This window comes from Phalacrocorax aristotelis, chromosome 1 (genome assembly GCF_949628215.1).
Source record: "Phalacrocorax aristotelis chromosome 1, bGulAri2.1, whole genome shotgun sequence".
Taxonomy (NCBI): Eukaryota; Metazoa; Chordata; class Aves; order Suliformes; family Phalacrocoracidae; genus Phalacrocorax; species Phalacrocorax aristotelis.
In genome coordinates this window covers 125,199,848-125,216,195 of record NC_134276.1, presented here as the reverse complement: position 1 = coordinate 125,216,195, position 16,348 = coordinate 125,199,848, and the positions used below count along the sequence as shown (strand labels likewise).

Sequence of the window (16,348 nt, the reverse complement as noted above, 5' to 3'; positions counted from 1 at the left end):
TTAAGAACAAAATACCCTGACATGTTGCCACGTAAAGTTAGAGTGGCTAATTCCCCGGATTATAAAATATCTGTTGAAAAGCAGTTCCCTATCTAAGGCGCAAGTATTATGCTTCTATGCCTCTTATTCTCTTGCTTCCTCCTCTGCATATACTACACATTTCTCTGCAGTTTAGTCTCTGATATTGCAGATTCTACTGCCCTTTCAAGCTACCCTAGCATCTCAAATTTATAGGGTACCAGAATATACATTTGTGGATTTAACTTACTTTTCCAAAAAGTCTTACTATAAGAGCTAGTGAAAGGAAGGATAATTTCTTATAGACAGAAGCCTTTAGGGAAATACTACATAGTCTGCTGCACTAAGGTTTTTGAGAGGAGGAAAGACGACAGGCTTTTCATCTATGTCAGCGCTCTCTATTTAAGACTAGCAATTACAATGCAGTCTCTCATCTGTACAGGTCTTTTGTGAACTGGCATGCAGCTCATTTGTCTAAATGGTCAATTAAAGCACATTATGACTCAATCAGTTGCAATTGCCATAAAAATAGAACTCATACCTACATTCATTTGCTGTAAGCAGATGGTTGATTGCTTTTCTGTCCTTTTACATTGCAGTCCTGTTCCCTTAGATCCTCTCTTCATAGAGAGTGACATGCCGGGAGGTCAGTTTTCTGACAAGGTCATCTGCCTTCAGAGTATGAAGAGAACTGCATGGAAAGTGGGTTGGGCTATATTTAGAGTTTGGTCCAACTCTGTGCCAAGGTCCCCCCCACTGTCTCTCTCTTGCAGCACCGTCTCAGGTCTATTCTTGAAAATTCTCAGCCCACAGAACACACGAGGAGAGAAAAACCCTTCTGAGCTACTACTGGATCGAGGCTTTTGCAAATTGCTAAAAACAAGTGGATCAGGAGCTCAGATGATGAGCCCTTAAATCCCTCACTCCTCTAGCATTTTTCTTCATTCAAGTGGATTTCTCCTTTTCAAGTGAATAAGGAGAGGAAACTGCCTGAGATACAGCAAAAGAGTCTCCTGAGCTAAGGTAAGCTTGCTTAATTTTTATATTGTCATCATAATTAGAGAGCAATTGATGATGACTTGGATCAGATATGCTTTTTCTGCTAGACCAGTTCTGCATGTCAGCATTAAGGGTTTTTTGGATAATGAAATCCTTAATTTCAAAACATCGATTTTCATTATCACAGTCTAAAGGAAACTGGAAAGTAAAAGGATATCAGCATGTGCAATAGAATATATATTATGCTATTTTACCTGTTTACATTAATGTAAAAAGCACACAACCATGCCAATAGACTGTATCATTCTAAAAGTAAGAGAAAAAAAGATGTGTGACTATATGCATGATGATTACATATAGGGGCATGCACTTAGACGTGCCGAGTGATGTTTTACCCACATTCTTTTGTATAATATGAAAAAGTATGGCTTCAGGTTAGCAATATAGGGTTTGCTGCAAATAGCACTGATATAAAAAAAATAAATTTAAAGGGATTTGAGCATGTGTTCATCTATTCAGTTCCAAGGAATTTGCTCAGCTTCAACCAGAGTAAAGGCAGGATTAAAGATCATATTGAATTTGGTCTCCCTTCCACTGTACGCTTTACACTGGTCCTACATTGCTTCTCCTTTTAGAAACACATATGGCTGAAGAGTTTTCCTCAGCACCATATTAAACTGTTGTGATTCTTAAGGGAAAAAAAACCCTGGACAGAGTACAGCATCGCATGCCTGTCTGTAAGGAGATCCTAACACACTTTAGGTCACATGGACATCATGATATGGTGGTGTGGCCTCCAACAGGAGATTGTTATCATGTAAAGACACTCTGGAGCCATGGATTTAGCACTGGCACATATGCGCGCTCTCTAATGCAACATGAACATAGCCAGCACACAGGAATGGTAATCTGAAGAAATAGGGTAGAAAGGTCCACCTGATCCAAAGGTCCAAACGCTGATGTGACAGCATCAGAAAGTTCTTTGTAACATAAACACTACATAAAAGTCTTAGCAGAAACATCTGAAAAAAAGCGGATGGGTTCTGGATTAATAATAAGCAAAGGGCAAGAGAAGTCACTGAGTCACTGGGAGTTCATCTAAGCCATGACAACTAGGTGAATTCCTGCACTTATTTCAGGTTGTCTTTTCTTAACATACCTGCTGGTTGAACAGTGCCATGCATCAGGCTGTAAAAGTAAAAGATTACAAGGTGGCAAAAGTATTACCTGCTGAAGAAGCTTCTGATTTTGGTTACTCTCAACTCTGTATGAGATCATCTCATTATCATTTGCTTCTGATTTTTGCTTAGTAATTTATGCTTGGAGTCTTGAGTGTTGTTTATTTGAAGGATGTAATAAACACCATCCATTTCACACAAAACACCTTCCTAGCAGTCCTAAGACTCTTTAACAAATGATAACTAGGGTAGCATGCCGTGGAGCCAACTCAGGCTGTGTGGCATACAATAATTCAGGTTGATCCAGAAGGTTTATATTGCAAGAACTCAAAGAAAAGGCTGTTATGGGAAGGTTACCGAAGTACTGCAAACGCATTTGTCATGTTCATCAGCAAGTAAAAGGCTTCACAGTATAGAAAGGCTTCACAGTATAGAAACATCTAGTGCAGCCTAAGATTGGCAACAACCTTTTCTAAACACTGATAGAAAAGAGGACAAATACATCTGTATAAATTTTTCAATGTTCAGATTTTGCCTGAAGTTATTGCTTAACGAATTAACCAAGTTTGTGACGCTTTGTGGCACCTATTCTCCATTCGCATGTCAGAAAATGTTATTTCTCCATCAATATTAAAGACATCAGGGGTGAAGGGGGTGGCTTTAAAAAAAGCAGTATGGATGTGACTGTTGCTTACAAACACAGCATTCACAGAGACCCCCCTGGTAGAGAGGTGGGAGCACAGCTGTGTCCCAGTGGCAGCCAGGGACTAGCCTGTTTTGAAGGGAGGGTCAATCACACCTTCCCCACAGAAGGTGAGCCAAAAAGGTCTCCATCACCCAAACCGGTGGGAGGTTTCTTGACATACAGATGAGAGGATGACAGCAATGGAAAATGGCAGTATCACTTTGATGATAAGTATGAGCATGGTAGTACTGGAAGAGGTTAGAAAGAAGCACATCTGAGTGAACAGGCCTTATGTCCTGACATAGACAAACTGCTTCTGATCTCTTTCTGGCTGGGGCCAATTCTGCTTGGTAGGATCCTCCTCTTCCTATTCTATCCTCTCCATTATAAAATTCCAGCACCAGAATGAGCTGGCTTTGTCTTGCTGAGGTGTGTCCACCAATGGGTGTCCATCCTAGTGGAGACTAGCATGGAAGGAAAAAAAATTTTAAAGAAAATAAAAAGAGAAATAAAAAGGAGTAAAAGATCTTTTTCCTCCTTTAGTGCAGGAAAGAAAGACTGAAACCCTTTGTTTCTATTCAGATGGCTTAGAATGGGCTGAAATCCACTGTCCTCACTGAGGGTGGGAGGGCATGGCTATATGTCTTGACTGACATGCCCAAGGTTGTGAAGGAGGAGGAAGAGGAGGCTTGGCTGGTGATATACGCTGCCAGCTGGCCAGGCAAAGCTCCAAAGGGACATTCACAAACTCCTCGCTTTGGCACTATCACCCTCAGCTGACAGGTGTAAGCAGGGACACTGCCAGATGGCTAAATCCAAACAGTGCCAGGGGGATAAGTAAGTCCCACCAGCAGTCAGATCCCTACTACTGCTTGCTGTATTCATGTTTCTGCTTGAGGGCCTTCTCTTGGTTCAACCAAACAACAAACGATGCTGGGATTTTCCTCCCTCCCTTTCAAACTGAACTGACAGAAACAAGCTGGGGTTTTGAGGGGAGTGAAAGCATACCTCAACTCATCCTGAAACAAGTACATTTAGCAAGAGGCCTTGTCAGATGCTACAGCATCATTGGCACTCGGCTGTCCAGTCAGCCAGCAGGACCCAGGACTCACCTCCACCCACCACCATCATTGCGTTCCTGGTGCTGCAGCCAACATCCAGGCAGGGACACCCTAAAGGGGATGGAGGAGTGTGAGAAAGGTAAATGTGGCACCTAGAGAGTCAGTCTGAGAGAACCTGGGTACAGTTCTCTGTGTGTACACCTGCATGAGGAGGGAACACAATATCTGGTATGAAAACAAGTTGCTACAGCTGCAGAAGCAGCTCTATCTCAACACCTGCATAGAAATTATCTTTCAAAACCTTTTGTCACTATTGCCATCAGTCCTGAATATACTTTCCCAGAAGGGAAGAGGATTATAAGATGAGAGGGAACAGCCTCAAGTTGCGTCAGGGGAGGTTTAGATTGGGTATTAGGAAAAATTTCTTTACTGAAAGAGTGGTCAGGCACTGGAACAGGCTGCCCAGAGACATGGTGGAGTCACCATTCCTGGAAGTGTTCAAAAAACATCTAGAGGTAGCACTTCAGGGCATGGTTTAGGAGGCATGGTGGTGTTGGGTTGATGGTTGGACTTGATCCTAGAGGTCTTTTCCAACCTTTATGATTCTATGGTTCTATGATTCTATGACGTGCCAATACATGCTGTGTAGGAGAGAGAGATACTTACAGGGACAGAAATCACAAAGCTATAGTTAAGCAAACAGTTAATTAAATAATTGTAGTAATTCTGCTAAAGAATATTTTCCCCAGAGACTTATTGGTAACAGGGATGGGGAAGGAAATCGAAATTCATACTTGTAACAAGCCACACAGCCCCAGGCTTTGCCTGACCTGCTTTCACAAATCCACCTCCCAAAAACAGGAGGAAAAAAAAACTGAACAGAACTTTTCCATACGGTCCTCTGCTGCATTTTGTTCTCTGTGCACCAGAGGTATAGCAATATCTTGCTGCAGAAAACAGTCTACTCTGAGGTAAGGAACAGCCTCAGCAGTCTGCGTTTTGTTTCAGTCTGATACAGTGTTGAGGCTAACGGAAAGATATCCAATATTGGTTTTCACATTTTGCATTAGAAAATATTACTTTTAACTGTGGCAAATTCACTTTTGTCTACCCAAAGCACAATAAAGCTTCATGCTCAAATCTAAGCAAAGTAAGGCACAGGGGGAAAAAAAAAAATCCACTGGAAGATCTAGGTACTCCACAGGCCTGCAGAAGCCCACTGCTTTGCAGCTGCAATTGCCACCTCCAAACTGGTGAAAACTGCAGGTAGACCACTGCCTGCTACACTCAGTGCCTTACTTCTCATCCAGACATCTTTGTGGTCCCACTAGGTACAGTTTTATGGGTCTCAGCCCTTACACTTCAGTGATTATTCAGGATTGGTACACAACCCGTTGGTGGGAGATAAGGTCTGCTGTGCACAGCCTCCACATAAAAACAGGAATTTTGGGTCTTCTCAGTGCAGGTGAAGGGGAGGCAGAAGGAGTGGCCCCACCTGACCTCAGACATTGACCACCAGTGCAACTGAGGACACAGTAGATGCAGCCTGCTTTCCACTGGTGACAACTGCATCTCTCTCTTGCAGTCATTCAAACGTACATGCATATGTACACAGTTGCATACAGAAAATGATGAAGTTGCAGGGAGTGGAGGAACAGTAGTACTCTAGGCTAAGATGAAGCATCTCCACTGAAAAATGCGTTTATTTTAGTATGGACTTTCAGTTTGGCTAGATGAAATGAAGAACAACTATGACCGCTTTGCCTAAAAATTATTATGGGAATGAAATTAAACAACTGAAAGCAGTTTACCTGGAATGTTATAAAACAGTGTGCAGGGTTATGAGACAGCAAGTATATACCCAGAGCAGCTGTGGTTATCTATACTTGAAAATATGCTTTCAAAAGTATTTAAAAATTGAGGGCATACAGCTGGCCACCTGCACAGAATTTTTTCTCGATTTCATAGAGCTGTTCCCAACTCCAAGATTAGCGACAGCTACAGAAGCAAGCTGAAAACAGAGTGCTCCAGTGGGGCGCATGTTTCTTATGGCAGTAATGGAGGTACACAGCATGCTCACAGAAAGACCTTTGCTCTCTCAGGGGAGCTCAGCAGGAGCTGGGAGCCTGGGAAAGCACCAGCACAGGAGCGCTGGAGCAGTTTCTCTGTGAATGGTGTATGCATGGCTTTCTGCTGCTCTGTGACATCTGCCGAGGAAAAGAATTCTATGGAAGACTACATTTATCAGTATGTTTCATTTGAAGATGAAGGTGGTTAACTTTAAAACAATTCCTACTGAAAATCCCACCTATACAATGTGGCACAGTCATGTAGGGAGAAATAGTTAAAACTGGGATTGTACAAAACTCTAACACAAATATCTTCTGTTACATAAGCCTAAATACTTCCAGTTGCAGCAAATTCAGTGATCACTACTAGGGCTAAAACTCCACAAAAAGCAATCCAGTAACACTGAATTCTTTTGTCCCAAACATCAGAGAGTGAAAGTGCATATGCACAGCTGCAAAACTGTAAATTACAATTTTACATAAAATGAAACTTGAACGAAACACAGTCCTGTTAAAATAAGTCCTTGGAGGTCAACTTTTCCATTTTTCACTCATAACCAGCTTTTTAGTATACCAATCTATTCCTCAGGCATTCACCTGAACAGGAGAACAGCGTCCAATCTCTAGCACGCAAATAACACTAAAAAAATCAGTATTTACAACACGGTTGTATTTAGCACAGTACTCATGACATTTTCTTAATCACTAACAATATTGCAGAAGAATACAAGGGCAAAGGATGAAAAGAATGTAAAAAAATCCCCAGATGAATGGCAAATGTTTTAGATATCCTCCCTAAAGAGACAATTTAAAAATCATGTGCAAAATATAGTGAATAACTGGCATTTTACCTCAAGTCTTGTCTGTCTTTAAGAACATTCAATTTAAATAGAAAATGAGTGGCAGCGGTTCTTCCTGTTACTATGTTTTATTCTGCTAACATAATGGTTAGAGATGTCATCCAATACAACTTGATGCGTACCATTTTATGTCCACTCGCACAATACCTGCCTAAAAGAGTGGGAAGACAAGGAAATACCACTTGGAAATAAAGAGCAGGGTGGTACAGGACGAGCTTGTCAGTACACAACAAAAAGGAAGGGTTGAGATGATGCATTAGGACTCATGTGCTCGAGCACATGCTGTTGCTGTGCAGTTTGTCTCACGCAGCCAAGCCAATGGGCTGCATGTTCCCCACTGTACGGTCGCCCACCCACTAGCACCGGCCTGCTTGGAAGGCGAGACAGCTCAGGTTGCAATGGAGTTTCTCGATATAGATAAGTAGACACCAAGAGATTGAACTGTATGACCTCTCAACTCCTCTGCAGCAGGAAACTTGAGACTCTTGAAGGGGGAAAAAAGAGTGTTTGCACCCCCTCGCACTAACTTTCATCTGACCTCCAGCTGTCTGAAGTGGACAATGTGTAGTCTAATTATAGGTTTCTTGAGCCTTCCTAGAAATTGTCCCCTTACGTGGGCAAAGAATCTCATGAATCTCTTTTGGAACACAGATTGTCCTCCATTTTAGACTCTTCTTCTGCCCTATCACAAATATGCAAGGTGGGTTCCCCATCTAGTTTGTTCCTCAACAGTGGAACAAAAAGAAGAAATGCCAGGTTTCATCAAGCAATGCAGGATATGGATTGACCACTGGAGAAGGCATGGCTAGGTTGTCCTCTGTCCTTTCCTGTGACATGTCACTTAAAAAGAGCTGTTAGCATTGAAGACATTTTTATTATTAAAAGTGCAAAGCTATGGTATGTACCAAGCACTTTCATACTTTACAATTGTTGAGGATGTTCTACAGATATGAGTTGATACACCATGGGTTTTTTGTGCTTTGTGTACATACCCACTACACGTGGTCAGAGGAGGGAATCCTAGAGGATTTATTTGGATGGAAGTCAGATGCACGTATGTGCTTTGTTATATTAAAGAGCTTGGGAGTACACATTTCTACAGGGACTGCTTAGCCTTTAGCAAATCAGTAGCACTTCTTCCATCTCACTTTGTCTTACTGCAAAAAACGAGATGCAGAAATATACCTTAATGGGGTGTTTTGGAACCCAAAAACTATGTACATGAAGTTCTATGGGATTATTGAAAAAGTGCTACAGTAGAATAAAATAATAGTTGTTTATTATATACAGACATAAAGGAAATTATGTCCCTTTAACCCTTGAAAAAGCATCAGTGTTTTTAAAAGTATTTTCAAGAATCCAAACCAGTTGCATTCAGATCATTAAGATGAAAAACAAACCTGGGGCTCAGTCTGTCAGGGAGACATAGCTCAGTGGGATCCCTTTTGATCTGGAGCTACAATTCTCCAGTCTCAGAATCGACAGCTACAATCAAAGGCTTCTTTGTCATGCCTTTGCTATTCAGCAGCTTCTGGGAGAGTGTCCTGACATGAAACAAGAGAATGATAAGGGTTAGCCCTATCCAAAGGGTTTCACTACCGCATCCAGCTCAAGGACAAACTGATGACAGGCTGTGTAAAGCTGGGGTCAGAATAGATACATGGTATGGGAGAGACAGAAGCAGTGCTTTATCTAGGCCCTGAAGTCTTAACTCTGGAGACAGCCTCATAAGGCAGATGTCCTCTGGTATCCTGTATGAATTCACACGCTGTGAATTCATTTGAGACCCTGTTGGGACCCATAGCCTTCTCCCCCTTGATTTAGAGCAGAATTGCTGATAAGGAAACCCCACTGTAGCGGAACACTAGCCGCAGCACAACAGGGATGAGATAGGCAGCACATCTGCAGAGGGAAGGTTGGCATCTTAGCCAAAGTTACAGAAAACAACAACTGTAAAATAATCCAAGTCTTACAATATGGAAAACAGCATAGCCCTCAAATCAGAGATACATTGTCTCTCAGTGTTTGTCTTTGGCAGCAAAAAGAATGGCCATATACAATTAATACTATCAAACAGAGCCCAAAATAGCAATAAAAAATAAATCTTATGTACTGTCATGGTAATTTTATCCTTTTGTTTATTTTTTTTAAACTGAACCAATTACTTAGCTCAGCAATGGTCAGGACTGGAAGGCTGCACCAGGACTATAATGAAGGTAAAACGCATGGGAACAATTTTGGTTATAGTGGAGGTTTCAGCTGACTACATTTTAATTAATCAGAGTACTACAGCACTCTGAATTCCCAGGTATCCCATTTCAACCTGTAGACTAACATGACTTGTTTTAGGGCATATTTTAACATTGTTCTAATAAATTCTTCAACACCTTTTTAAGTTCTCAGAGGTAATCTAATTTCTTTTTTATTTTTATTATTAGAGGCTTTCAATAGATATTTCAACTATAAATCACTAAAATGATGTGGCTGTGGAATGCCAAAAATAAACTCAGAAACCAAATACCTCTTCAGTACTTGTACTAATTAAAAGCACAGTGAATTTTCTAATTACAAAACAAATTTTTTCATATCAATAAAGTATTTTAATTTAAAATAGGCTGCTATTATAATAAAGACAATCCACAGTAGCATTCTGTTAAGAAGCTCAGCAGCAGTGAGCCAGCATAATAATATTAGATATTACCCTCTACAGGATAAACACATAAGTTGTCAATGACAAGAGAAAAGCAGGATGTTCAGGGTTCAACGCACAGTGCGGTGTCTACATTATCTGTATAATCCAGGCTCAAGTGAGCATGCCTAAGGACTGACAAAACTGCGTAGTCTAAGAAATATGTAGCAAACAAAGAACCAGATCCCAAAATCAGCAAGTTTTGAGCTAATACATCACAAGACACAGCAGAGATGATGTAATTTATATCTTTAAATCCACAAAGCACATAAATTTTTCTTTGCGTTCTTCTCTGCATACTGAATTCACCAGTGTTTTGCTACTGTATGGAAAAGAGAATGTTAAGCTGCCCAGGACTCTCCGGTTTCTACTGAGGTCCTGCAGACCCCAACATCAGTTAAATGTGACCTGCAGAGGTGGCTGTACAGTGCCCCTGTGCAGCAGCAGCAGCTGGTACCAAATCTTCCAAGATGGATGAGAAAGCCAGAAAAAGATGCAGACATTACAAAAGGACCAGGGCAAAAACCTGAAGATAGCCATCAAGCAGAGAGGGCTAAACCCAAGAGAAGGGCAGGGCACGCTGCTGAAGCTAGTGGCAGTGGTGGCAGGAAAGGGGATGAGGACAACAGACGTGGAGCTCTAACTCCGAGCCAGTACACTTCTCCATGTTGATCATGTAGAAAATGCTTCGTTTTCTACAAAAACCTCACCCTCTCCCCTTCTCAATGGAATGAGCCCCTACACCACCTGCTTGGTGTCCAGTAGGTCATGGAGCTGTTCCTTGGTCCCTGCGTGGGGACACGGTAGAGGGGGTGACTCCTGCTGTCTCAAGGCACTGTCTGTCATACAGTTGTAACAACATACCCCTACCAAGGTGTACCGAGCCCCTCATTGCTAGACCATTAGACCAAACGCAGCCCACCTCTGCTAGCTGTCCACCTTCGTTACCTAAATCTTTTGAGAAGATAGGCACCATAATTACGACTTTTCCCCTCCATAAGGAAAGGCTGGGGGCAAAAAAGAGTAAGTAACTTCACATGGTCCCTTACACCAGCGTATCCATAAAGGCACCAAAACCCAATCCAAAATAAAATAAAATACCAATTACATTAGTTTTCCAGGGTGCAACTATTCTGTGTAGGATTAAAAAGGGTAGTTAACTTCTGTATAGGAGCAACGAAGCAAACATGATTTAAGAGAATGGATTTTCTTTGTCAATGGGAAAAGTACAGACCTAAGCTCAGACCTCTGGTAAGACATCTAGTTCAGCAGTCACTACTTTCCTTTAGTTTCTACTAACGTAACAGTACTATAGATGTTCTGTTTTACTGTTGTCATTACCACAAATATTACAGGAATAATTTACTACAGCAAATAATCACAGAATTGGGTAAAGGCAACGGCATTTCTCAGGAGCATATAAAATTATTCCAGGCTGGAAACCAGTCGTTAGTGTCTAGTGGCAATTCTTTGTGAAACCAACGCTTAGAGAGTTTGCACTGAAAAACTCAAAGAGGAAGGAACATCAAATTATTGCCACATACCAAGGCACAAAACCTGACTTTTTGATTTGGAGATGCAGTCTCTGCACCAATTTGCAAGCCTGAAGCACTTTTTTAATTCCTCTTTTTTTTTTTTCCCCCCACACTGAGCAATCAACTGAGTACTCAGTTCAGGTTTCAGAAGAACTCAGGTGATGTATTTAACATCTGCTTGGTACACCACCACTTACACAGTCTTCAAACCAGAAGGAACAGAACAGCTGCTATTGCTCTCCCTGCCGTAGGTTAACCACCAGGAGTGGGAATCCCCCATTAGGAGTGTGTGAAAGCACCAGCACTCACACGCTGCAGCCTCCAGTGATCTAGAATTCCCCTCCTAATTTTCTATTCTTCACTCATGCGTTGTCTTTTAACTGCATCCAAGGATGAGCAAAGGTGTGCTTTACCTGGGGCTGACCCTAGAAGCTGCTTCAAAACTGCAAGCTTGGGCAGATCCTAGTCAGGATCTCTGAAGGGAGCCCAGAAGTGCTTGAGCTAATCACTCCATGGCTCTGAACAATATTCTGGCTACTAACCAAGCTCCTCTACAATATCAAAAGCCAGTAATGTCCCAGGATTCTTCCACATGGCAGTCATTATGACAGTGAAGATAAATTAAAGGAGGGTGGGAAGCTGAAGCATGCCACCCTCTGGCCTAGGTAATCTTGACAGAAGTCAGGTTTTCTCAGCTCCCTTTAACCTTAGAGCCCCAGGAAACATACCTTGGCAGGAGGTCTGTCCTAAAAAAAAAGTGGAGCAGGTAAACCCATAGTTGCATTAAAGATTGCCCACCTGTAGCTACTAGCTCCAAGTCGCTGAACGCAGGGAAGGAGGCAGCATTATTTCTGAAAACGGGGAGGGAGAGTGCTTCTAGGCAGAGAATTGTTGTATTTACACTTGCACCAGTAAGAGCACCACTGCTTTATGAACATTGCAACAGTAACGATGATGCTCATGACTCCAAACTGTATCTGTCGTCTATTTAGTGGCGGACTTGGCAGTGTCAGCTTAGTGGTTGGACTCAATGATCTTTTAAGATCTTTAAGGTCTTTTCCAACCTAATTGATTCTACGATCATGAGAACTCATGTCCCTAAGAGGAATGGGACAGATAAAATGGTTCCTTAGTAGAAGCATGGGTTTGGTTGTTGTTTTGTTTGGTTTTTTTTTAAACTAAAGAATCTGCACATCTCCTTCTCCTTAAATTGCTCATGCACATGTTGGGAGTGGAGACTGTACGTTTGAAACAACCAAATCACAAGCATGCCTACCAAGTAAACCTTGCAGGGAAACTACATGCACAAGTCTTCAAGCTGCCTACACACACAGCAGCTGCCTCCCACAGGGTCACTGGAAAAGTCCATTCAACCATTCTGATTGCTTTTAAGAGCAAGGAAAATACAGAAAAAAAAATACAGGGCACTGGGGGACAGAACACATCTCAGACAAAGCAAGTCATTTTTTGATAGGCTCAGACAGTTTCTAGCCTATTTTAACACCACTTAAGATGGCAGAAGTTTTGTGGAGGAGAATCATTTTTACCTCCACCCTTTGAGGAAGATGAAGATCATGTCTTCCTTGCACAGACCAGCCTTGGTAGGACAGTAATACATAGGGTGCAAGAGAGGCAGGTCAAGTCTCCAACCTGTGCTCAACACAGAAAGCATTCAAGAGATCAATTCTCTTTCTAACCTACAAATTCAAAACAGGAAGCCTAAGTGACTGTGGAGGATTTTCAATCAAAACCCAGCCACTGTTCTGGTTCATCAGTCAAGACTTCTGTGAGCGTGTACTTCAGGAGAAAGCTCACAGTACCCTTGTACCCTGCTATACAAGTAGGAAACAAAATTCCTTCTGCTGTATTGCTGTGTTGAATTATGGCGTCATTTTTCAAAGAGAGTTTTGAAGTGTACAGAGCTAAGAGTTGGACATGATCAGAAGCCCATAGATCTGTCTGCTTTCAACATAGTTGACTACGAGGTGCGAGCAACTTGCCTGCAGAACCAAACAGGAGTCAATCTGAATCTGTCTCAGATGGTTCATCTCATTCCTCTCAGGAGGCCCAATAGGCAGCTGCTCCTCCTCACTAGGAGTGCTTGCCATGGCATCCCAACAGATTAGGCTCCATTCCCCATTAAGCTATACATAATTAATCTTATCTGAAGTAGACAGTACTGACGCCCAGCTTCCTCAGTGTCTGGAAGAATACCAGCTGTCTCTAGCTCAGCCTGAGTAAATGGAGAGAATGTGCGCTTGTATCAAAATGAAATATTTCTTAAAACTTTGCAGGATTCTGAATCGTTCCCCTCTTCTTTTCCCTATGCACTATCACGGCAACTGCCTGGGATTCATACCCCACTCCATCTTGCTGCATGCCCAGGTGCAACAGACTCCTTTCTATATCTTCTGCTTCCAAGGTAACTGTGCCACTTCCTCTCAGACAAGGACCTGGCCCCGGTAGCCCGTCCATTTGGGCTTTTTTGGGATGGGTTACTGCAAGACTGTCTTTATGAGACCTACAGAAGGACATGCCCAGATTATGCAGCCACTGGAAAATATGGCAGCACACCTCACGAAGCACAGGAATGGACACTGTAAAGAAAATTACTGTAGTCAACAATTTCTTAGCCTTGACCTCTTAGAAGTCCTTCACAGGCTTGGTTCTAAGGCTCGACGATCTCTGTGGTCCTTTTTCTTCATCGGGCTTAGAGCATTACAACCAATAAATACCATACAGGTGCTAGTGTTGTAAATGAAGTTTATTTCTACTGAAAAGCAACCAAGCAGAGGAAGAACTTTTAACCTTGAACTTAAGAAGTTGTCCATAAAGGGGTACTGGATAAGATTCATATTCATCAGCCCTTCTTAAAAGTGGTCACAATCAACTGGATGGCAAATTACACAACAACCAGGAAGAAATAGATCTTTACTGACTCATACACCTTTCAAAGCCTCTATCAATCTCAAAAATGTTTTAATGGTTTTGCAGACATGGCATAGACTGGTGCAATACAAATACATGGCTCCACAGGTAGATTAAGTCTTTCAAACCCAAAGAACACTAAGCACTGTAGCTAATTTTGCACCAGAAACTTATTTCTTGGACCAGTTTTGCATTCCAGGATGCAGTCCAGCAGTGAGTTGGTTTATGAACAGTCACATCAAGACACACATATCTTGCATATCCCATCCTCTCAAGAAAACTAGGGGTCACTACTGTGGCAACATTACATGTCAGGAAGCGCTATTTTCAAATATAAGTCTTTCAGACTGGGCTAATAAGATTTCCAAACAGTTTTTGATCTCCTAAATCAGGGACCAAGACATTGCTAGCAAGTAGGAAAATGTTCTACAATTTGAAATGTTACAGCCAAGCTATGAAAGATCATTCAAGTGACCTGAATGGCTTACATGCAGTCATTTTTACTGTAGAAATCGACACACCATGTTTGGGTCTAATAAAACCACATTATTTGTTATTATGGGAAATACACTAATTCTACTCACTATTCCCACAGCTTTACAGAACTAATAAATCCAGATTTGTGTCATAATCTCTACAATTAATGACTGACTACCGGTGAGAGTGCAGCAGGTGGTGATTAAAGCAGTAGAAATGCCCCATAATACAGATGTTATTGCCTTTGTGTGGGGAGGCAGTGTGGTATGCGAATATTAACTTCAAAGATCCAGCTCATTTTACACAGTTGGTCTCACTGATGGAAGCTGAATTTGGAGCTTGTTAGTGTAATAATGTGCTCCCAACATATTTTTTTTTTTAATTGGTAATTATAATGAAACCCTATGGCTGAATAGTATTACCCTCACCCATTTACATCATCAAAACAAGATGACATCATTACTTTTATTTTCTAAAGCTTGTTTTTGGCAAAGCAAGCCATCTGTTCTCTCAGGTACTGTTTAGAAAGTAAAATTAGTAGATTAAGCCATTTACCTCCTCAGGTATTGTGCTTTTTACATTGCCATATTTACCACATAACTTCAGGCATGGCAAATAAAAACAGTCCTAAACGTATGATTGCCTCAGAACTATTTGACAGGGCTCTTTATGCCTCTTGGAGTACACTGAGAGTTTTGCAGCATTAAGTCCCAGGCTTAATCCTCTGTATAAAGTACTTGAAATATAAAGATTTCCAAGCAGAAGGCTGAAACATATTACACATCCATGCTCAAATTCCACAAGGCAAACCTATTAATATGTATTTACCTGGCAAGTATGTAGGATGGTGTTTGACTAGATCTGAAGCAACCCAGTTTAGCATTGTAGCAAAGATAGAGTAGATAAGCTTGGATATCTCATCAAATTAGCTATAGCCTACAAGCTTCCCCACACTCATATCTGGATTCTACCCTTAGAGTCATCTGTGCATTTCTATTAAGATACATTTACAAGGCAATGACATTGTTTCCTCCATTATGTGATTTTCAGTTAACCACTAGTCCAATGTCTTGCATACTAACGTAGAGTTGGAGCCAAGATCTGCCCATTTATACAGGACAGAAAGTAATTTAAATACACACTAATAGACAGAGTTTGATTTTAATTACATTAGACACAGTATTTGTCCAAGCAAAAGCACAAGGGGAGTACACTAAAACACAAAACAAAACCCCCAAAACCTGGCTGTTGAAAGAAAATTACAGTCACATCTCTCATGTTAGAAATATTGATAACAGTTCAGAGTTGCTGCCAAGGTTATTGTCATCCTGAATATGTATTGGCTGTTCAGACACTGGTCACAAGATTTAAACAATAAACTAACATTTAGTTTTGTACAGATCTGTTACTTCATGTAAAATTAAACAAGTTGTTTGCCTTTTGTTGTTTTGTTTTGTTAAAACCAACCACCATTCAGCATGTGTTTAGAAGAATACACATCTTTCAGGAGTCTTTTAATCAATCACAGCAATTTGTAAACCCATTTCAAAAAAATAAATATTTAGAGGTCATGTAAGCAACAAACTCAAAGAATGGCTTAAATCCAGGCATTGTGTAGACTGAGTGATGTGATCTTCCAGACATCTTTCTGCCCATGTGGTGCCATCAAAAAATTTTGGGTTGTTTTTTTTTTTTTAAACAACATGACAAAAATTAAGGAAGGAAAGATAGATACATATGAGGAACTGAGAACTGTGAAATGAGACAGGGGTCTCATCCCTCATGCAAGAGGGGTCACATCCCACCACTCAAACATGAGCCAGCAGAAGGGAAGGAATGAGATAAGAAG

General features: G+C 41.3%; 2 protein-coding genes across 10 annotated transcripts in view; one reads left to right on the top strand and one right to left on the bottom strand.

The window, feature by feature from the left end:
- CMSS1 (cms1 ribosomal small subunit homolog) overlaps nt 1-16,348 on the bottom strand; it is a 255,582-nt gene that overhangs the window by 35,291 nt on the left and 203,943 nt on the right. Inside the window, exon 2 of one of the 7 annotated variants that reach the window (XM_075105417.1) lies at nt 3,993-4,052. The exons of 5 other annotated variants lie outside the window; for them this stretch is intronic. In XM_075105417.1, coding sequence (XP_074961518.1) covers nt 3,993-4,052 — 60 coding nt within the window. Of the gene's footprint in view, nt 1-559; nt 689-3,992; nt 4,053-16,348 lie in introns of those variants that run through there. One more of the 7 variants, XM_075105427.1, reaches the window with a different exon arrangement.
- FILIP1L (filamin A interacting protein 1 like) overlaps nt 685-16,348 on the top strand; it is a 217,751-nt gene continuing 202,087 nt past the window's right edge. For all 3 annotated transcript variants that reach the window (XM_075105287.1, XM_075105298.1, XM_075105277.1), the window contains exon 1: nt 685-1,041. The gene's annotated coding sequence lies outside the window, so the exon portion shown is untranslated. The remainder of the gene's footprint in view (nt 1,042-16,348) is intronic.